General features: G+C 45.6%; 2 protein-coding genes across 3 annotated transcripts in view; both read left to right on the top strand.

The window, feature by feature from the left end:
- slc44a5a (solute carrier family 44 member 5a) overlaps positions 1-5,902 on the top strand; it is a 151,484-nt gene extending 145,582 nt beyond the window's left edge. The window contains exon 23 of one of the 2 annotated variants that reach the window (XM_061838550.1): positions 5,769-5,902. In XM_061838550.1, the coding sequence (XP_061694534.1) occupies positions 5,769-5,773 (5 nt within the window). In that variant the 3' untranslated portion in view covers positions 5,774-5,902. Of the gene's footprint in view, positions 1-264; positions 3,027-5,768 lie in introns of those variants that run through there. The other variant, XM_061838548.1, reaches the window with a different exon arrangement.
- The window catches only part of LOC133511065 (uncharacterized), a 69,137-nt gene continuing 49,331 nt past the window's right edge, over positions 3,264-23,069 (top strand). Inside the window, exons 1-2 of the mRNA XM_061839655.1 lie at positions 3,264-5,986; positions 8,851-9,012. Of these exons, the coding sequence (XP_061695639.1) occupies positions 5,786-5,986; positions 8,851-9,012 (363 nt within the window). The 5' untranslated portion in view covers positions 3,264-5,785. The remainder of the gene's footprint in view (positions 5,987-8,850; positions 9,013-23,069) is intronic.

The raw sequence follows: 23,069 nt of genomic DNA, 5'->3' as shown, positions 1-23,069 counted from the left end.
AGAAGGATTTAAAACTGGGCACTGCCAAGGGAGAGGCAAGAGGCGGCGGCTGCTGGTCAGGCACTGCCGAGTCAGAGGTGTGAGCCGGCTGCTCCTGGCTCTTTACTGCAGAAGCGAGAGGCGGTGGCTACTACTGGTCAGGAGGCCCTGACAAGCAGCATTGAGATGGTATGGGGCCAGAAAGCAACCTGATGACAGTTATGACTAAAAGTGACCTTTTTTTTGATGACTTTATGACATCCATGACTTCCTTTCTTCCAACAGGCATCCCTGAACATGATGTCATGACACAAAAACCCCAGGAAACATGAGCTCATGTTGTTTTTACCTGATGCAACTCCTTTTATGGTCAATGGATGGACCATCATTTGTTTTACCGGCTGCAAGTCCTTTTATGGTCACTGGATGTGACGTCAATGGTCATGTGTCCCCAAGATGTGACATCACATGCACTGGCAACATGCCAAGTGATTATGTCATAGGCAATAAATAATTTTAATGAGTACACAATAGTACAGGTGATTAATGATACTGGATATACACGGAGCAAGTGCCTGACAGGCTCCGAGTCTGGCGGCAACCTTGAGCTTGTGCTTCAAACCTGGGGTTGTGTTTTTGGGGTAGGGAAGGTGAGATGGGGAAGGTAAAGAAATACATATATTTAATTTATCACATCACTTGAGTTTTGTCCACACACATGTTGAAGACTATTCATTGGAATTTTAGAAAACAAACTCACACTTGCCAAAATGCCACATGTCAAACAAGTGTTGGATTATTGGGTATTGGACCCACAACGTCTTGTTTATGGATTTTTGGCAATCTGTCATCAGTACTACAAGATTAGCAAAATCTTGCTCTTTCTCCAGAGCCCGCCGTAATGCCTCAGCTTCCACGTGGTAACTGCCACCAACTTCATTATTCTGAGAAAATTCATCATTTCATTATAATAACCATTGAGAAAAAATTATAGAAAGCTTACTATTACCTGCACCACTTCAATGTCAAGGATTCCACGTTTCTGGAGTTCCATCAATGTATAAGTGCCATACTTGGTACAATGCCCATATTACAAGTTTGAGTCTTACTGATTGTATGGGGTGGACAGGTGTCTTTCTGCAGCTAACGACCTCACACAGGTCCATCTGATTCAGGATAATACATGGAGTGCAGTAGACCTGCACAGCCAGGGCTAGACTGGTAGGACCATGACACTTATTTTCTTCACTGTAAGTGTTGGGCATTGCCTGAAAAATAACTAATAACCAAAACAAGAAAGAATAGCAATTAAACTTCTAAACATAAATTAACATCAACAACGAAACAGCTAATTAAAAGGCAATTAATTTTATTTATACAACATAAGTTTATGTTGCTGAGGAACAATTTTTATACTACATGGTAATAGTCAGTTCAAACAAGAGTGTGTTTAACTGCATCAGTTAGGAATGCACAACTTATTACATAATGAAGCTAACAACCTGCAAATAAACTGTTGAAACTTGTAACCATATCTGTTGTGTAAGAACAGAATAACTAACGCTCTAATAGGTTTAAAAAAGTAAACCAGCAGCTAACTTGTGACAAATTTGTGGTGACACTGTAACAGTTTTAAAATGTTATATCACACACGCAATGACTTCTTCTTCTTTACCTTTCAGCTTGTCCCATTAGGGGTCACCACAACATGTCATCTTTTTCCATCTAAGTCTATCTCGTGCGTCTTCCTCTCCAACACCCACAGTCTTCATGTCCTCCTTCACAACATCCACCAGCCTTTTCTTCCCAACAGCAAAAAAAAACAAAAAACAAAAGTTGGCTAAGAATAAAATAACAGTCACTTGCAAGGTTTTTCATAAAAAAGTTAATAATTTTATAATGTATAAATATATGATGATTAGATTAACAAGGTTACTTTTTTCAGTAATCTGATCAAACAAGTGTTTGATTAATTATCACTTCGATTAAGGCCTCTGTGTCTGAACTGTGTCCCAACAGTTCGTGACGGCAGGCAAAGTGAGGCCTGGGTGCCACAGCTGGAATGTTGTGGTTCAAGACCATCCTTTTTCTTTTTTTTAAAATAAATAAAAGAAATATAAGTACATTAACTGTAACAGTGGATGTCAGCAGGGTTCTACAAAAAAAAAGACTTTGACTTGCAATAACTTGTGCTGATTTGAGAACTTGAGTAGTCTGCTGACCAACCTTTTCACATATCTCATATCTGTTTATATTTTTTTAACAGTAAATATTGACATTTATATGTGTTTTCATACTGATAGGGGAGTTATTACTATGTTAGTTATCATGATAAAAGTATATCATTACTACTATAGTGGCTGTTAGGATTGTTTTATCATGCGTTTGTTTCTGTTAGTCTTAGTCTGAATTGTTCTCTTTGTGAGTTGCGTGTGTGTCTTGAAGTGTGACCCAGTGACACCTGGGAGGCGATGCCCCCCTGCCGACCTCAAGCTGATACTCCCGAACACTGGGAAGCGATGTCTCCATCCTAGCCTCAGCATGTTTCCCTTCTGATCTTAAGCAGATACTCCTCGACAATGGGAGGAGATAACACACTTCTACCGCAGGAGGATACCCCCAAATGCCATAAACATGTCTTTAAACAATGCCATGCTTTTTCTCTTGAGGGTTTATCAGGACACTCTTGCAGCCTTGAAGAAACATTTACCTTAGTGTTTATGTGCTGTTGGTGTAGCCATCTGTGTCAGCATTTTCACTGTGTAACCATGTAACCCTTTGACCTTAGAATGCAATAAAAAAGAGAAGACAGGGACTACCACTTTGGCAGTCTGAGGAAGCGCACTCACAGTGTGTCCTCTGTCTCTCCCGTGCATGAAAAGACAATCTTGGTTGGTTTGAGTTCACGCTCTACAGTCCTCAGGCTTGTATAAGCTATTTTTCTTTTTTTTAACATCTCGGACACATACTGATATCATTTGCCAATGAAATAACAAAACCGTAGAGGATATTATTTCAATAGTGACCATATCGCAACATAATGAATTGAGACAAATTTTAAATTTCCCAGGCTATATTATAAATGACTGTTCCAATATTGTTCGATTTCCCTTTCCAACAAATGTAGAGCATGACAGCAGTAGTGACAATCAAATGTTCTATTTATAACAAAAGGCAATTTTGTAATTACATCTTGATCAGGGAACGAAACCTCTCCCTCGGTAGTAGCTGTGGTAACACAGTCACTGCCCAATGCTTTGGATAATACCTTGAAATGAACATAATGGAGGTTTGGAATTTTAGTCCGAATGAAAACCATGTGCGATGACAATTTATTTTAGGTATTTGACAGCTTACTCATAATTTCTCTTGCTTCTCCATAGTCTTGGACCCACACGTTTTTCTAGGTTGGGCGTCTTTTTTACAAGAAGCCCCCTGTCCATGTTCAGTTCGAGGGAAAATAGTCAGTACAAAAGTTAAATGCCTTGTCTTATTAGTGTCCAATGTTAAGCAGCTGGATGACAGCTGTCAAAGGTGGTACACAAATGAAGGACTCCAAGACGAGGTCATGATATTAAGCATGCTTGTATTCCAAACTGAGGTTGTATACCAATAAGCAGTACAAAACAGGCAACTGTCCGTGTTCAGGTCGAGGGAAGATAGTCGGTGCAGCCATGTTGAGCAGAACCCTTGGGTAGCGGACCGCAATGCCCAAATGTCCCTTCAGAGCAGGACATGAGTCAAAGCATGTCTCCTCAAAGTGGGCAGAGCACAAGACAGATCTGGGGATTTATAAAACGAGTTTCCAGGTGAAGTAAATATCAAAGATTGTCATGGGCACGAGGCACAAGGCTGCACCCAAACGAAGGACTCTGAGACGAGGACATGATATTAAGCGTAGATTTATTCGAAACTGAGGTCTTATACCAATAAGCAGTCCAAAACAGGCAGAAGCACAAAAACACTAGGCTATAGGCAAGATAAAAAAATATGAAGCAAGGTCAACAAGACTGTGGAGGCAGAGATACGCTGTGACAAGTGGATGCTCTACACAAAACTTGTATACTTACGCACAGTAGCAGAGTATCCCAAAATGCATTAATGGAAATGCAATGAACTGGAAAATGCCGATGACACATTAAAAACTTAAATGCCTGGTCTAATTGGTGTCCAATGACAAGCAGCTGGGTGACTGTCAGTTTTCTGGGCAACATTACTCATCACACACAACCACTCACTTCGACATTTTACGATTCCCACTCAGAACATGTTAGTTTTCACATTTTTTACACCATGAGTTGTGAATTGGTTTTCGGTATCCCTTAGCTGAGGTGACACAACCCTCATATTAACTTGTCTTGTCGATGACTAGCATTCTCACATGTGAGACTTTGGTCCCAAGTGGGTGAGAGCTAAGTGGAGGGAAATGGAGATAGCCTCATCGATCGGGAGGTTGCACCGATTTTCAAACTTGTAGGGGTCCAGCGTGGGGTTGAGGGGGGTAGATTTGACATGCTCCATGATTAGCCTCTCAGAGCACATCATAATTATGGGAGGGAGTGAGTCCAACCAGGTAGTAGTCATTGTAGCAGGAGGGAGACGGCTTCTTTGGGACCAGGATAATGGTGATGGCTGTGAGGCAGGTCGGGAAAACGGCTTGGATCAGTGCGGTGTTCAAAATATCTGTGAGGACATCTCTGAGCTCATTGGCACATCCTTTCAAAATGCGGCTAGGAATGTCTTCCGGTCCGGAGAATTTATTTGTGTTCGTCCTTCTGAGGGATCTGAGGGTGTAGTTAGCTGTGATAGGCACTAAAGTGACCCTTGTGAGGATAAGAAGCTTGGACAATGAACATAGAAGTGTTAAAATTGCTCTATGTTCTGTTTCTTCAAATTCAGGAAACTTTTATTTCTTTCTGAGCGGTTTCTCCGTGATCATTGTGTGCTTTCGAGGAGAACAGGTCTGAATATCAGTCTGCATCTGGGGGAAAATATCTGATTTTATAGTCTGAGCTTCTAAGCTTCTCTCCCCGGCTAAATGCAGAGGGGTTGCGTCAGGAAGGGCATCTGGCGTAAAAGTGTACCAAACAAATATGCGGTTTTCTGAGATGACACGCTGTGGCGACCCCTAATGGGACAAGCCGAAAGGAAAAGAAGAAGATAGTCTGAACTTCACGGTAATTTTCATTCGTGGCCAACACATGTTTCTCCTCATCATTGAATGGTTATGTTGCCCATCCTAAGTGCTTATTTGTCCATCTCATTCATATGAAAAGCAGGAACATATTTTTCAACTAAAAGTAATTCCTTTCCACCCCACCAAACTACAAATATTTGACTTTGATACAAATCAGCAGGTTTAATATTATTTAATCTTGCAGTATATACTTGTTGATAAAAGAGCTGACCTTTTCACATATAAATTAAAACATTTATTAGTTGTTATTGGTCTACAGGCATTTGCGCCTAGGTAATGCTTACACCATAGTGGTGTTTTCTATAAGAGTTTTTAGAATGGCTCTGTTCTAAATGCTGAACAGCACAGAAGCTACTAATGGAGAGGGATATGGAGCAAATTGATGTGTGAGGAGAGGATGTGTTGGAGGGAGAAAGAATGAATTTCAATACACTAAATGTTTCCAATGAAATGTATACGCCCACTGTCCCTAAGCTCTGTCTGACTCACCAGCTTCACATATTTCCCCGCCTCACACTTGGTGCAGTGTGTCTCCTCTGACACACATCCACATCTCGTCACGTTCACTGATGCAGCTCCGCCTCCTTCACAGTGTAGCTGTTGGGAGCAATGGAGGAGAGAGTAGTCCAGCCAGATAAATTAAATGGCTCATGGGACGGAGGCCATGATGAAGGGAAGTCTAACTGGAAGAAAGAATGCTCCCTTTCCTCGCTCCTAAAACACTCTTGTCTTCTCTGCTGGTCATCCTCCAAGGACACTGACATTGTGGAAACGGATGAGAGAGTACTCAGCAAGGCATCTGAGATCAGAGTAAGAAGACCGCAGCACCTTGCACTGGTGTGTGTATTCGTTTGTGCATGCTAATTTGTAATTCATCTGTTTTGTGATGCATGCCGACATTTTTGTTGTAGCTCTGAACATAATTAGACAGGACAGTAATACAGTTTGCATATGTGTCACGTTTTCAATTTGGCAATCATTTAATTTCCCATGATGGTCTTGTGTTCTATGGTATGAAGTAATGGGATGTGGAGCAGCGCATTGATAAAATAAGTGAATCCAATTTTGCATCATCGTAATAGAAAATGGCAAAGGAGGTTGAATGCAATTCTTGTGGTTTAGATGAAAAAAATGTTTTTGTTTTTAACTATACAAGGTGTATATTTTACAATTTGAGTTGGGGAATGAATTTGGATGATTTAAAAAAAGTCAGGCAGCACGATGAAAGACTGGTGAGAGCATCTCCCTCACATTTCTGAGGACCGGGTTTCAAATCCCGGCCCTGCCTGTGTGGAGTTTGCATTTTCTCCACATGCCTGCATGGGTTTTCTCCAGGCACGCTGGTTTCCTCCCACATCCCAAAAACATGCATTAATTGGAGACTCTAAATTGCACTTAGGTGTCGTTGTGAGTGCAACAATGTTTGTCTCTGTGCGCTGCAATTGGCTAGCAACCAGTTACGGATGTACCCCACCTCCAGGCCGAAGTTAGCTAGGATAGGCTCCAGGACTCCCGCAACCCTTGTGAGAATAAGCACCTCAAATATTGGATGGATAAAAAACTATTTTTTTGTCCCATTTCATTTCTGTTGAAGCCTTTTTTTATAGCACTTTGTTCATAATTTCTGTTCGCACTAGGGACAGATTTTTAATGGTGAAATGAAACCTTCATCCACTGTGTCTGTAATGGAGATGACTACTACATTGCCAATTGACTTTGCCGTGTATTGATTTTCAATAGGGTGCATTTGTGTTTTCTGTACAGCTATGATACGTTGCATTGATTGGTTGTTTTCCGTAACTCTTTAAAATTTACAACAAACAATCTGACCAGAATTATCTTTATTTGCCATGTATGTCAAAGCACACTGTCACGACCCATCGGAACGGAGGTAGGACCCAAATGCAGGGGGACACGGGAGACGCAGAGGTAATTCGGGATAAACGGTTATTATTCAATGGTCGGGGATCGGGCAGGCAGTCAGGTGCAGCAGCGGTAGTTGGGACGTCGGGCGAAGAGAGCAGGTGAGTGGGCAGGGAGGAGTCGGTACACGGGAGAACGATCAAAGCAGGCAGAAGTGTCAAAGGAGTCAGGCTTAAGGGGTCGGTTGGAGAACAGGCCGAGGTCGGTACACACGGGTTGACGATCAGGGATACGGAAGTACTCGAACGGGGCATGAAGCTCAACGATCTCACAGAGCACCAGTCGTCATCGGGGTCCTATATATACCCGGGATAATCAGCCCGCATGAGGCGCAGGTGTGTGCCGCCCAATTAGCACGAGTGCGCGGGCACCCGCACAGCCCAGGCTGGAGCGGCAGGATCATGACACACACAAGCTATTTGTCTCCGGTAGCTGGCGCCGATCCAGTATGACAAAAGACCAGTTACGGATGCACCCCATTGACCCATTGACAGAGAATATGTTTTAGCCATAAAGACATAAAAAAAACACAGCCAAAGAGTAATAAAAGGTTACCAAGGAATGTGGTAATGCTGAAACAATTCTTTATTGTTTTTTGACAATTTTGCAAAATGGTGCAGAGCCCTGTCGCAATTAGAGCAGTTTGAAATAACTAATATAACAATAGTCCGAGGAATTACTATTGTGCAAAGGGCCCAGAGATGTCAAGAAAGGGTCATTCCAGGGGTGTATGCCTACAGCCACATGCAAGTGAATTCACACCATTGTGCATGCAAAAAGACTGACAGAAATGTCCTATAATTGCTGTGTCTGCAACGCGAAGGCAGTGGACCCCAATTGTCAATTGTCAATTGAGGATGGAAATCAGGACCAGGGGACCACCAAGAGCAACCCTCTGGACAGGACATGTCCTATGTTGAGGGACCAAGGGCTGTCCGTGGCCTCCCACCTTGGTGCCCCGACAACTGGCTGCAGGGACCCAATGCCAACACCCCCAGTCACTCCACCTCCACCACCGCCCCACAAACTTCCATATCCCCAAAAGATGGATGGCAGGTTAATTGAAGACTCTGAAATTGCTCGTAAGTCTGAAATTGACTTCGAATGTTATTTTGTTTTTATGTGCCGTGTGATTGCCGGGTGATAAGTTCAGGGTGGAGCCCGACTTTCACCCAGAGTAAGCTGGGATGGGCTCCAGCACGCCCGTGACCAACCATCCATTTTATTAGCTGCTTATCCTCACAAGGGTCCCAGGAGTGCTGGAGCCTATCCCAGCTGTCAACGGGCAGGAAGCAGGGTACACTCTGAACTGGTTGTCAGCCAATCGCAAGGTACATTGACACAAACAGCTGCACTCACAATCATACCTAGGGGCAATTTAGAGTGTCCAATTAATGTTGCATATTTTTGGGATGTGGGAGGAAACCGGAGTGCCCAGAGAAAACCCACGCAGGCACGGAGAGAACATTCAAACTCCACACAGGAGTCAGGATTGAACCCTGACTCACCGTGCCACCCACACCCGTGACCATAGTGAGAATAAGTGGTAAAAAAGATGAATGATGGATGAAGTGTTAGAGCATATGTTGTTACATCGTCTCCCTCATTTTGTTGGTGTTAGGTACACAACTCTATACACAACTTGGATGCTAAGATTTTATTTTCATATTTATGTTACCATTGTATCATTTCATATAATGTCATACTTATTAGCTCCAAAATTGTAGTTGTACGTGTTTTTGCATTTGCAGGAGCTTGAGAATGCAGTAACAGTGGAGAACCTGGAACTGCAGGAGCAGCAGTCCGACCGGAAGGAGCTAGAGGAGACGCTGGTCAAATTAGAGAAACACAAAGAGAAGCTTATTCAGCAAATTAAAGCCACCAGACAGCTTTGCTATGAAGAGAGTCAACAGGTAAGAAAACACAATGTAATGTAAAGCGCAACTTAATTAATTGACTAAATATCAACCACCGTATCAACCCTGCCAGAGGTGCAATTAATCTCTTTTTTTATACTGGCATGTTCTATACCAGGGGGGAGCAAACCAAGGCCAACTGGCCATATTTGGCCTGCTATGGCCAGCAGGCCAAATATGGCCTATCCGGCCCCCCAAAGATTTGCTACAGAATTGCATGAATTATACCGAAATCATGACTACATTCATTGGTCCTTGTCTGTGATGCCTATTGGTTCCACCAGGTTGTGCCGTTATGCCCACTGCTTCCACCAGATGGTAGGTCCAGAGATACATTGAGTTGACTTCCGTTTCCACTGTGCTTCAGCTGTGAAGACGTCAACCATCAGGATTAAACAAAGAGATGAAATCTCAATAGTGAATGCTGAGCAGTGATTCTGCCACTATAGGAAATGAGCAAAGTAATGCATTCATTTCCTCAACAGCCTGACTAGATGGCATTTTCAGTACATAAGGGTTTATAACAATCTTCAGTAAAGCATTATTGGATAATGAGGATTCGAAGGTTGATCACTCAAACATTTGCAAACATTTTATAATTCACATAGCTTATGTCAATGAAGAAAGGATTGGGAGGTTGAATTTGTAATGCACGATGATGGTGTAAATAAATGCAGAATTTCATTTTCGTTAAGCTATTTTTCATTTTCTTTTGTAAAAAGTGTATTTTTGTTGTTGATTTTTTAATTCACATAAATCATACATTTACACCATCTCTATCTATCTATCTATCTATCTATCTATCTATCTATCTATCTATCTATCTATCTATCTATCTATCTATCTATATCTATCTATCTATCTATCTATCTATCTATCTATCTATCTATCTATCTATCTATCTATCTATCTATCTGTCTGTCTGTCTGTCTGTCTGTCTGTCTGTCTGTCTGTCTGTCTATCTATCTATCTATCTATCTATCTATCTATCTATCTATCTATGCACAACTTAAGTCCACAAAATTGAATCAATTCCATTAACTATTAATTCAAAACAAACATGAGCATTAACTTTCAATGCTTCATGTAGTACCTATGCAAGGACATTTGCCTTTGACACTTTTAATAATCTTGCAGAAATGTGCAAGGCTGAACTAAGTGATCGCCCGACGAGTTAACAAATTTTCTGGACGATTCTTTTGAATAAATTCGAAAATGTCATAGAATTTCATCAAAACAACTTTTATTCTGTCTGACGGGATGGTGGCTAACTCCTCTTCAAAGCCACAAACTGCTCAGCACCATTCTACCAATACACTCACTCTTTTGCCTTTGAACATGTCCAAACCATCGAAGTCTGTTCTCTCGAATCTTGTCTCCAAAACATCCAACTTTGGCTGTGCATCTAATGACCTAATTTCTAATCCTATCCAACCAGCTCACTCCTAGAGAGAACCTCAATATCTTCATTTCTGCCACCTCCAGTTCTGCTTCCTGTTGTCTCTTCAGTACTACAGTCTCGAATCCATACACTATGGCCGGCTTCACCACTGTTTTATAAACTTTGACCTTCATCCTAGCAGAGACTCTTCTGTCAAACCAGACACATTCTGACAGCTGTTCCAATCGGCTTGGACCCGTTTCTTCACTTCCTTACTACACTCACCATTTCTCTGGATTGTTGACCCCAAGTATTCAAAGTCATCCACCATCGCTATCTCTTCTCCCAGGAGCTTCATTCTTCCCCCTCCACCCCTCTCATTCATGCACATATATTTGGTTTTACTTTGGCTAATCTTCATTTGTCTCCTTTACAGTGTATGCCTCCATCTTTCCAATTTTTCCTCCACCTGCTCCCTGCTTTCATTGCATATCACAATGTCATCTGCAAAAATCATGGACTAAGGTGATTCCAGTCTAACCTCATCTGTCAACCTATCCATTACCAGAGCAAACAGGAAGGGGCTGAGAGCTGATCACTGATGCAGTCCTACCTCCACCTTAAATTCTTCTGTCATACCTACAGCACACCTCACCACTTTTCTGCTAACCTCCTACATGTCCTGTACTTAGGCTTAGACTTCTCCGGGTCGGGTAGCAGGGGAAGTGGGTTCAGCAGGGATACCTGGACTTCCGTTTCCCTGGCGAGGCGTTCCCAGGCCAACCGAGAGGCATAGTCTCTCCAGCATGTTTTGGGCTGTTCCCGGGGTCTCTTTCCGGTGGGACATGGACGGAATACCTCAACAGGGTGGCGTCCGGGAGTCATCCAGATCAGATGCCCCAGCCACCTCATCTGGCTCCTCTCAATGTGGAGGAGCAGCAGCTTGACACTGACCCACTCGCGGATGATCAAGCTTCTCACCCTTTCTCTATCTCTAGGGACGAGCCTGGACACCCTGCAAAGGAAACTCATTTCAGCCGCTTGTATCTCGGATATAGTTCTTTGGGTTGCGACCCACAGCTCGTGTGCATAGGTGAGGGTAGGAACGTAGATCGACTGGTAAATTGAGAGCTTCGCCTTTTTACTTAGCTCCCTCTTCACCACAATGGACTGATACAAAGTCCGCATCACTGCACCGAAGTGTTTGTTGATCTCCCGCTCCATTCTTCCCTCACTTGTGAACAAGACCTTAAGATACTTGAACTCCTCCACTTGGGATGGGCTATAATCCCCGACCCGGAGAGGGCACGACACCCTTTACCGACTGAGGACTATGGTCACACATTTGGAGGTGCTGATTCTCACCCCAGTCCCTTCACATTTGGCTGCAATATGCTCCAGTGGACGTTGGAGATCACAGATTGATGAACCCAACAGAACCACATCATCTGCAAAGAGCAGAGATCCGATGCTGAGGTCATCAAACCGTACACCTTCCTTGCGCCTAGCAATTATGTCCATAAAAGCCACTACAGCTAAGTCAAGTCTAGAAGTAATCAGACCTTGTTTTCATGTTTTCGAACCATCCCCGTTGCCACGTGTTTTTTTACCTTGCCTTTTTTGGACTGCTTATCTGTGTATAACCTCTGCCTGGAATAAAACCACCCTTAACATCATGTGCTTCTCTCTGAGTCCTGCATTTGGCTCACATGCTCGTGACAACACCAACAAACTTTCATAGTAAGGTGGGGGCCACAAAATTTCCTCTTGGGGCTACAAATGGGCCACAGGCCACCAGTTAGAGACCACTCATCTATAAAAAAAATGCTCAATGTGTCTATCGCGATCGATTGGTCACGCAGTTTTGGTCGATCGCGTGACACCATGAACCTTTTGGCAGCACACACTCTTCTTCCAAGTTTATCTTGCACAGCCCCCTCCTCTCTTAAAGGGGTAAACTCATAATTACAAATGTTACAGTCGTAACGCAGCCTATCAATGTGTTTTATAATGACAGCTTGCTTATGCGGCGCCCACCACCGGAATTTTTTTTACATAAAGACATGCCTCTGTCAGAAAATTAAACCTGCACTCCAGATGATTGTGAAAACTTAGAACGCACTTCCTGTCACATACCACACACTGCTGCTTGTGAGTATTGCTTTACTGACCATGTTTGGTTGTACCTATGTATATGAAAAGTCTTTCTCACGTTAAAAAAAAAAAAAAAAACATTAAGACCAACCTACGTTCACGAATAACGGATAGAAGTCTCAAAGGCAGAATGAAGTTTAAATTAATGATGTATAAAACAGATGACAAAACTATCAGCAAAGAAGAAGTATTAATGGTATGAAGTACTTTTGTCATCATTGGTTAGCAACATCATTATGTTATATAAATGCATTTAGACACTTATTGTACTCTTAAAGTGTTGTTCTTACATACAATGCATGAATACACTTGTATTTAGTTTTAAAAATATTGTATGGGGCTTCTTGGAATCACAATAATAAATAAATAAAATATTTGCCATTTATGGCTCTCTCAGCCTAAAAGCTTCCCAACCCCTGCTTTAGTCTATTATATGGTGGCACGATTGGAGTGTTGGCCTCACAGTTCTGAGGACTGAGGTTAAAATCCCAGCCTCGCCTGTTTGGAGTTTACATTTCTTCCCATGCCTGCAAGGGTTTTTCTCCCGCATCCCAAAAACATGCATTAACTGGAGACTCTAAATTGCCACAAGGTGTGATTGTGAGTGCGACTGTTGTCTGGTTCTATGTACCCTGCGATTGATTCGCAACCAGTTCAGGGTGTACCCCGCCTCCTGTCCGATCATAGCTTGGATAGGCTCCAGCACTCCCACGACCCATGTGGGGATAAGTAGCTCAGAAAGTGGATGGATGGATGGATAGTTAGTTAGTTAAAGCACTGCATTTCTGAGAGGCATGCTTTTTCAGGTATCTTCTATGTTATGTATGTATAACAAAATAATATGGCTGTGTTAGTGCCAATGGCATGCATAACGTAGAGATCTGCAAAGGCACCATTAATGCTGAAAGGTATATACAGGCTTTGGAGAAACATATGCTGCTATTCAAGCAATGTCTATTTCATGGACACCCCTGCAAGACAACACCAAACCCCATTCTGCATGTGTTACAACAGTGTGGCTTCGTAGTAAAAGAGAGCAGGTGGTAGACTGGCCTGCCTGGAGTCCAAACCTGACTCTCAATGAAAATGTGTGGTGCATTATGAAGCCTAAAACATGACAACGGAGACCCAAGACTGTTTAACAGCTGAAGCTGTACATAAGGGAAGAATGTGTAAGAATTCCACCAACAAACTTTCGGCAATTAGTGTCCTCAGCTCCAAAACGTTAATTGAATGTAGTAACAGACTGTAGCACAGTTGAAAACATGACCCTGTCCCAACATTTTTGGACTGAAAACTTCCATTTTGGTCTCATATGACCACAAAACTTTCTCCCATGACTCCTCTGTATCATCCAAATGGTCATTGAAAAATTTAAGACGGTCCTTGACATGTGCTGGTTTAGGCAGGGGAACTGTCACGTCCCATCGGAACGAGAGGTAGGACCCAAATGCAGGAACTCGGAAGACGCAAGGTAGTTCAAGAAGAGACACGTTTATTGTATGCAGAGGTCGGGGATCGAGCAGGCAGTCCGGTGCAGCAGCGGTAGTTGGGACGTCGAGCGACGAGAACAGATGAGCGGACAGGCAGGAGTCGGTACACGGGGAAACAATCAACGCAGGCAGAAGTATCAAGGAGTCAGGCTTACAAGGTTGGTCGGAGAACGGACGAAGGTCGGTACACACAGGTTCAATCAGGGATACGAGAGTGCTGGAACGGGACATAAAGCTCAGCGAACTGGCGGAGGACCAGTCGTCACTGGGTCCTATATATACAGGGGATGATCAGCCCGCATGAGGCGCAGGTGTGTGCCTCCCAATTAGCGCAGCAGCGCGGGCACCCGCACAGCTCGTGCTGAAGCGGCAGGATCATGACAGGAACCTTCCGTACGCATGATTTCAAACCATGACATCTTAGTGTATTACTAACAGTCACTTTGCAAATGGTGGTCCCAGCTCTTTTGAGGTCATTGACCAAGTCCTGGGCTGATTTCTCACCTTTCTAAGGATCATTGAGACTCCATGAGGGGATTTCTTGCATTGGCCTCCACTCCGATTGAGATTGACTGTCATGTTTAGCTTTTTCCATTTTCTAACGATTGCTCCAACAGTGAACCTTTTCTCACCAAGCTGCTTGGCAATTTCTCTGTAGCACTTTCCAGCTATGTGGAGTTGTACAATTTTGTCTCTGGTGTCTTTGGACAGCTCTTTGGTCTTGGCCTTGTTACAAGTTTGAGTTTTACTGATTGTATGGGGTGGACAGGTGTCTTTATGCGGCTAACGACCTCACACAGGTGCATCTGATTCAGGATAATACATGGAGTGGAGGTGGACTTTTAAAGGCGGACTAACGGGTCTTTGAGGGTCAGAATTCTAGTGGATAGACAGGTGTTCAAATATTTATTCGTAGCTGTATCACACAAATAAATCATTAAAAAATCATACATTGTGATTTCTAGATTCTTCCTTTTAGATGATCTCTCTCACAGTGGACATGCACCTACGATAAAAATTTCAGACTCCTCCATGATTTTAAGTGAGTGAACTTGCAATATAGCAGGGTGTTCAAATACTTATTTTCTTCATTGTATTTTACAGACACTTACAGCAGTGGAGTCGAGTGTGTTTACCTCTTGTACAGACAAGAAATTACATTTTTTTTCTGTGTGTTTGCTAAAATGCCGGCTTGTTTTGCAGCTGTCTTGGGATTCACTCTTCACGCATTTCAAAAAGACTCAATTCGGCGTGAAAAATGGATTGCACAGGTGCAAAGCACAAGAGCTTTGTGGGTCCCAAATGAGTGGTAGGTGTGTATAGAGCTATTTAAAAAAAATAATAGTTGTGGGGGACGTGTGAATAAAACCCCTTGGTCAAACCAGCAAAATGTAGCAAAGCACTTGTATTATATTTAAGACAATTTAATCACACACAATACAATAACAAAATAGAAGTACAAATTTTAGTAGCGTGTAAGACAAGCTAACTAGCCAAACGACGGATAGTCACCATAGTCGACTCCAATGTTACAAATAGGCAAATGATATTTCCAGTGAATATTCTGTGTGGAGTTTGCATGTTCTCCCTGTGCCTGTGGGGTTTTCTCTGGGCACTCCGGTTTCCCCAATATTGCAAAAGCATGCAACAATAATTGGACAGTCTAAATTGCCCCGAGGCATGATTGTGAGTACGGCTGTTTGTCTCAATGTGCACTGCAATTGGGTGGCAACCAATTCAGGGTGTACACTGCCTCCTGCCCATAGACAGCTGGGATAGGCTCCGGTACGCCCCGTGACCCTCGTGAGGATAAGCGGCGAAAAAAATGGATGAATGGATGTTAAGTGAAATACGCTGTCTGAAATTCAATAATTCTCTTTGTTGTTAAAATTCAACTTTGTTGTTCAGAAGGCAGTGCTACCTCTGGTCCCAGACATGACCAAAGGGTGTCAGAACCCAACACCCAGTGGCCAGCCACAATCTTTTTATGCTTTCTTAGTCACGTGACATCTCTGTGGCGGTCATGGGAGATAACGCTACACAGCACCCAGCCAATCCAGTTACGCTTTCTTAGTTACGTGACGTGACGGCCCTCCCGAGCATGCGCATTGATTGTCCGCCATATTGAGAAGTTCGACTGCGTGTAAGTGTAATAAAGCTATTTTTATGTAGTTTTGTCACTGTTTCTTCGCTTGGAATTTGATCTCTATGATCTAGCAAGACATGGCAGGCCCTTCTGCCAAGTGTAAACATGTTGACATCCTGCCAGCTGTCGAAAGTAATCGTTACAAGGAACTTGCTCTGGTTGATGGAGCTTACCCTACAAGTTACCCAAACAGCAATGGACAAGAGATGTGACATGCTAGCCTGCTGTAATTTAGCCTGACATTGTGAACTAGTTTATCTTAACTCCAAGTGTTTATACCATGAACCTGTGTGAACATACCTGAAAGCTTACAAGAGCATGGATGCATACAATCAGTTTGTGTGTGGCTGGGTTTGCGATAAGTGAGCTTGTGGTGTTTACATAATTCACCCGCGGGACCTCGAGTTGGGGTGCGGGGTTCCGCACGGACTGTTTTTGTTGTTGCGCTTCCGGAGGAAAGGTTAACAGAGTTCCCGCCGTTATGCGAGTAGTTTGGTGATGTCGAACAATAAAGCAAGTTCTGTTTCTGTGTCCGACACTCCGCCTCCGACTCCTTTTCTCCGGCGCTACACTGGTGACCCCGACGTCAGTTTCCGGCGTTTTCGAGACTGAAACGAACATGGCAACCGCCATCCTCAAATTGCCGGAGTTTTGGGAGACGTCCGCGGCAGCGTGGTTCGCACAGACTGAGGCTCAGTTCGCCCTCCGCGGGATCTCAGATGATTCCACGCGTTACTACCACGTTGTCTCAGCACTCGGGAGCTCAACGGCGGCCAGAGCAGTGAACTTCATCACCTCTCCCCCGGCCCGAGATAAGTATGCTGGGATCAAGGCTCACCTTCTCAAGGTTTTTGAACTTTCACGGCCGGAACGTGCCCAACGTCTGTTGGCTATTAATGGACTGGGGGAAAGCAAACCTTCCGAACTCATGGAAATGATGCTAAACCTGCTGGGCACGGAAGAGCCCAATTTCATTTTCATGGAACTGTTTCTCAGGCAAATGCCACCGCATGTTCAGACGGCGCTCGCGAACAGTACTATCACTGAGCCCCGGGCCCTGGCCGAGGAGGCCGACCGTTTCTTCCTGGCAACCCAGCGCTTCTCCCCTGAGACGCTGGCCGCGACGCGCAGTTACTCACCTTCGGGCGCGGGGGTGGCATCCAGCAGGGGCCCCTTCGGCACCGACGGCCGTGCTGGCACAGGCTTGTGCTACTTCCATGCCCGTTTCGGTGCGAAAGCGAAGAGGTGCCGCGCCCCTTGCAACTACGACGCGTCGGGAAACGCCAAAGCCCACGCTTCGCAGCGGCCGTGAGCGTGGGCGCGAAGAGCCGGCTGCTGTTCGTCAAGGACAACCTTTCCGGGCGCAAATTCCTTTGTGACACCGGCGCCCAGAGGAGCGTCCTGACGGCCACTGCGGAGGACGCCGCTGGCGGGACTCATGGGCCACCCCTACTTTCCGCTAATGGCTCCCCTATCCGCTCTTATGGCATGAGGACTGTGGACTTGTGTTTCGGGAGTCAGCGCTTCACATGGGACTTTGTCACTGCGGATGTCTCATTCCCTCTCCTCGACGCTGATTTTTTTTGTGCCCACGGGCTGCTGGTGGATGTTAAGAGGGGCCGTCTGGTGGATGCACTGACTTTTTCCACGGTCGCCTGCGTCCGCAATGAGGCGACTTATGGTGGTCTCTCCAGTTCGCTATCGGACGGCACCAAGTACCAACTCCTCCTTGGTGAGTTCCCTGCCTTGACACGGCCCACTTTCTCCTCTACCACGACTAAACATGGGGTCGAGCACCACATTGAGACCAAGGGCCCCCCGATCCACGCGAGGGCCCGACGGCTTGATCCCGAGAAGCTAGCAGTCGCTAAGTCCGAGTTTGCCAACATGGAGCGTCTGGGCATCGTCCGCCGCTCGGATAGCCCGTGGGCCTCGCCACTACACATCGTCCCTAAACCGAGTGGTGGGTGGCGACCGTGTGGTGACTACCGCCGCCTTAACGACGCCACTACGCCCGACCGCTACCCTGTTCCACACATTCAGGACTTCTCAGCCCACCTGGCAGGCAAAATCTTGTTCTCCAAGGTCGACCTGGTGCGCGGGTATCACCAGGTTCCCGTGCACCCCTCAGACGTTCCCAAGACAGCTGTAATCACTCCGTTTGGACTGTTCGAGTTTCTGAGGATGCCGTTTGGTCTTAAAAACGCGGCACAATCTTTCCAGCGTTTAATGGATTCTGTGCTCAGGGACTTGCCATTTGTGTTCGTCTATTTGGATGACATCCTCGTCGCCAGCTCCTCGGAGGATGAACATCTGATGCACCTCCGCGACCTCTTCGCAAGACTTGAGCAGCATGGCCTGATCATCAACCCGGCAAAGTGTGTTTTCGGGGTGCCCTCTATCCAGTTCCTCGGGCACCTCATAGACAAGAACGGCGCCGCCCCCCTTCCGGCAAAGGTGGAGGCCGTCTCCGCTTTTCCCCAACCTCGCTCGGCTCGGGGCCTCCGGGAGTTCCTGGGGATGGTGACTTTCGACCACCGGTTCATCCGCCGGGCGGCCCACATCATGCGCCCGCTCTATGAGGCTCTTAAAGACAAGGCCTCCAACCGGGACGTTGAATGGACGGCCGAGAGGATGGAAGCCTTCGAGGCTACGAAGGCCGCACTGAGTCGTGCCGCTATGCTGGCTCACCCGACCCACGGGGCCCCTGTCGCTCTCACTACCGATGCATCGGACTACGCTGTTGGAGCCGTATTCGAACAGTGGGTCGGCGGCGCCTGGCAACCGCTTGCCTTTTTCAGCCGTCAGCTGGTCCCCAGGGAGCGCAAATACAGCACGTTCGATAGAGAGCTCCTCGGCCTCTGGCTGGCGATCCGCCACTTCCGCTCCCTATTGGAAGGCCGTGAGTTCACGGCATATGTGGACCATAAACCCCTCACTTTCGCCATGTCCAAGGTGGCCGAGCCGTGGTCCGCCCGCCAGCAACGCCAACTGTCGTTCATCTCTGAGTACACTACGGACATCCAACACATCGCCGGCAAATCCAATGTGGTCGCGGACTGCCTCTCCAGGGCGATCGTCGGCACTGTGCATCTGGGTCTCGACTACTCCCGCATGAGCGCAGACCAGGCCTCGGACCACGGGGTGCAGGCGCTCAAGACTTCTGACACGGGTTTGCGCCTGGAGGAAGTCGCGGTTGGTGACTCGGGCGTCAGGTTGCTGTGCGACCTCTCGGCTGACCAGCCTCGGCCGCTGGTCCCTGCAAACTGGCGAAGAGCTGTTTTCGAGGCGGTCCACAACCTCTCCCACCCCGGAAGGAAACCGTCCGTGAGGCTGGTGGCCCAGAAGTTCGTGTGGCGCGGTCTCAAGAAAGATGTGCAGGCCTGGGTCGACTCGTGCGTGGCCTGTCAGCGGGCTAAGGTGCATCGCCACACAAAAGCCCCCTTGGAGCCCTTTGCTGTCCCCGAGAGGAGGTTTGACCACGTCAACGTTGACTTGGTAGGTCCACTTCCTCCCTCGCACGGATTCACCTACTTGCTCACCATGGTGGACAGGACGACCCGCTGGCCCGAAGCCGTTCCCCTCTCCTCGACAACGTCGTCAGACGTGGCCCGGGCGTTCATCGGCACGTGGGTTGCACGCTTCGGGACACCGTGCGACCTTTCTTCAGATCGTGGCCCTCAGTTTACCTCTGAACTCTGGAACGCAGTCGCTGAGAGTTTGGGGGTCAAGCTGCACCGCACTACCGCCTATCACCCCCAGGCGAACGGTCTTTGCGAGCGGTTCCACCGCTCCATGAAAGCAGCCCTGCGTGCCGGCTTGACGGACGGCAACTGGTTGGATAAGCTCCCGTGGGTCATGCTCGGCCTCAGGTGCGCCCCCAAGGAGGACCTGTTGTCCTCATCCGCCGAACTCGTCTACGGCCAGCCACTGCGGGTCCCCGGCGAATTCATCCCGGACTCCACAGTGCCCTGGTCTGGAGCCAGGCAACGGTCCTCCCTGCTGGAGGCCGCAAAAGGGTTTGCGCCGGTTCCCACGTTGCAACATGGCACCCCAGCTGCCCGGCTGCCCCGTCACCTGCGCTTTCGGGATTTTGTGTTTGTTCGTCATGACGCCCACCGTGGACCTCTCCGCCCCCCATACGACGGGCCGTTCAGGGTCCTGGAGCACGGGGATAAGAGCCTGCTCGTGGACATTGGCGGCAGACCCGAGACTGTTTCCGTGGACAGGGTCAAACCCGCGCACCTGGACATTGCCCAGCCTTTGGGGTTGGCCCTCTCCCCGCGTCGGGGTCGTCCCCCTTTGCCCTGTGCCCCTGCGCCCGCCGGGGTACCCTTGACCCCGCCTGAGCCCTTGTCCCGTGACTCAATGGACAGTGCGGCCCCGCCCCCATCGGCCCCTACAGTGCACACTCGCCGGGGTCGGGTCATCATCCCTCCACGGCACAAGGATTTTGACTATGGGTGAATTCTGGGGGGGCTTGTGTGGTGTTTACATAATTCACCCGCGGGACCTCGAGTTGGGGTGCGGGGTTCCGCACGGACTGTTTTTGTTGTTGCGCTTCCGGAGGAAAGGTTAACAGAGTTCCCGCCGTTATGCGAGTAGTTTGGTGATGTCGAACAATAAAGCAAGTTCTGTTTCTGTGTCCGACACTCCGCCTCCGACTCCTTTTCTCCGGCGCTACAAGCTGTTTTCAGAAATGGATACCACCTAGTCAGTGGAAAGGTCAGTGTTTACATTTCATATGATCTATATTTCATTGGACTATTACTTTTCTCAGTTCAATTTAGACGTTCCCACTACAGCTTTTTAGCAAATCCAATTATTTAATTCATGTACATTTAAAGGTATGTAATGTTTGTGAGGCCACGAGTAATTTAATGATCATTTGCAACTTATAATTTGACAGTTAAGTAATGCCATGCAGGAAGGAGCACAATTGATTGCTTTTTGTTATATTTCCATCTCTTTGTACTACATATATTTTCAAAATCATAATATTTGAAATATACATTTTTCAATAAAATGTAACTTTCTCTAGCCTACATTCTTTTGTGAAATATTCATTTGCTACGATAATGATAGGTGAAAATTCAGTAATATTAATTAAATTTGAATGATACTTAAAACATGTATACATGCATGTATGTTAAAAACTCCAATATTGTCTTTACAGGTTCTCCATTCCCAAGCATTGCGAGGAAAGCCCCTTTGGCTTTGAAAGATTGCTGAACAAAGTGGGAAAATTGTTGCTGCACATTGGAACTGCAAGGCTGGTCTGGGAGAAGCTTGTTCACATCTTGCAGCACTCCTGTTTTGGGTTGAAGCCAACATCAGGATACGGTACTCAATGACTGTCACACAAGAGAAAGCATACTGGAAGCTGCCAACACCTTTAAAGGATGTGGAGTATTGTCCAATTGGTGAAATTGACTTTACTTCAGCAAAGACAAAAAGACACCAACTCCATTTTCAGACCAAGATCAATTAATTTCCAAGTTCTAGGCAACAATAGTATCCTATGTCTCACCAAGTCGTAGTCGTCCTCAAAAATAGTCGATACAAAATTTAAAAAAAAATCCCTACCTATTGACCCTCGTTTTCTTAGTCTATGTTACCGGAAACACAACATTATTTTTGTTTGGCCTTATCACAGTGTTTTGACCATATAAATGTGCTGTACCTAATGTTATGTAAATGCAAAAAAAAATGAAAAATTGTCTCATTCTCCACTTAACATGTCAGGCTGTTCTTTACCCTAAAAATTGTGTTTAGTTCTACTTGTAACAGTTACCCACTGTTTTATGAATAAAATCTTGTGTGTCTATATATATATATATATGTACAAATTTACATGAATTTCAATAAATGCCTCCCAAATGTAACAGATTTATTTTTCAATTTAGAGCTATTCATCCTATCGTTGAATGTCAAAATGTCACTCCCAATGTTCAAGGAAGAATGCAAAGTCGATTATCTTGAGTTTATAAAGCATGCTTGGGTAGCTACAGTCATGCCAATATGATTACACAAAAACATGCACTTAAGAATGGTCTTCACATCATGAATAAAGAGACACATTTTATTTAAATTTGCTGTACAGAGGAAATATTCCACTGATTTCCATATGATTGTTTGTTGGTTAGAACCCAATCCGGATTAGTGGAATCATACAGCTGTGCTGTCTTCCCTGAAACAATAATCATAATTAACAAAATGTTAATATTTATTTTTTGTTTGGCTAACTGACTTAATAAAACAGAACACATCATACTGAAATTTCAATAAGTTGTTGAAAGGACGCTGATGTTAAAACAAGTCCCCAGTCTATAAAATATTTCATAATTTAATTCAACTCAGTACAGTATCAAACAATAACCATATTATTCAGAGCACACCAGAAAAACACATTTCAAAATAGCCCTTGATCACTCAATGTGAGCTGCATTTAGAATTACAGTTGTGTTCATGGTCTCTCACCTGGCGGGAAGGGCAGAAGCTTGGGCGACCGCTGAATGGAGCCACAACACAGACACATGCCAAACGTGGGCATCCTTCGTTACATCAATGGCGCAGGTTTTTCAATATGCAATTCCTGAATGCGAGGCGGCGAATTCGTTAATCATGTTACAGCAGGGCCAGCGCAGTCTCCAACCACGCCATCGAGTTCTGCATTTTGGCAGCCGAGAGCCAGTGGAACAACAGGGAACTCCTCAATGCTTTTGCTCAGGTGCTTTCACCCACTATCAAGGATTGGTTAATTACGATTTTTTGCCAACAGACCTTGACACGCTCATAGCGCTCGCTCTGAAAATCGACCGGAGGCTTGTGAATCAGGAACAGGACAATGCCCAGCGGGGGAACTCCCGGCCATGCCTCA

The sequence above is a fragment of the Syngnathoides biaculeatus genome, chromosome 13, assembly GCF_019802595.1.
Source record: "Syngnathoides biaculeatus isolate LvHL_M chromosome 13, ASM1980259v1, whole genome shotgun sequence".
Classification (NCBI taxonomy): Eukaryota; Metazoa; Chordata; class Actinopteri; order Syngnathiformes; family Syngnathidae; genus Syngnathoides; species Syngnathoides biaculeatus.
The sequence above is the reverse complement of the archived record's forward strand: the minus strand, read 5'-3'. Positions and strand labels throughout refer to the sequence as shown.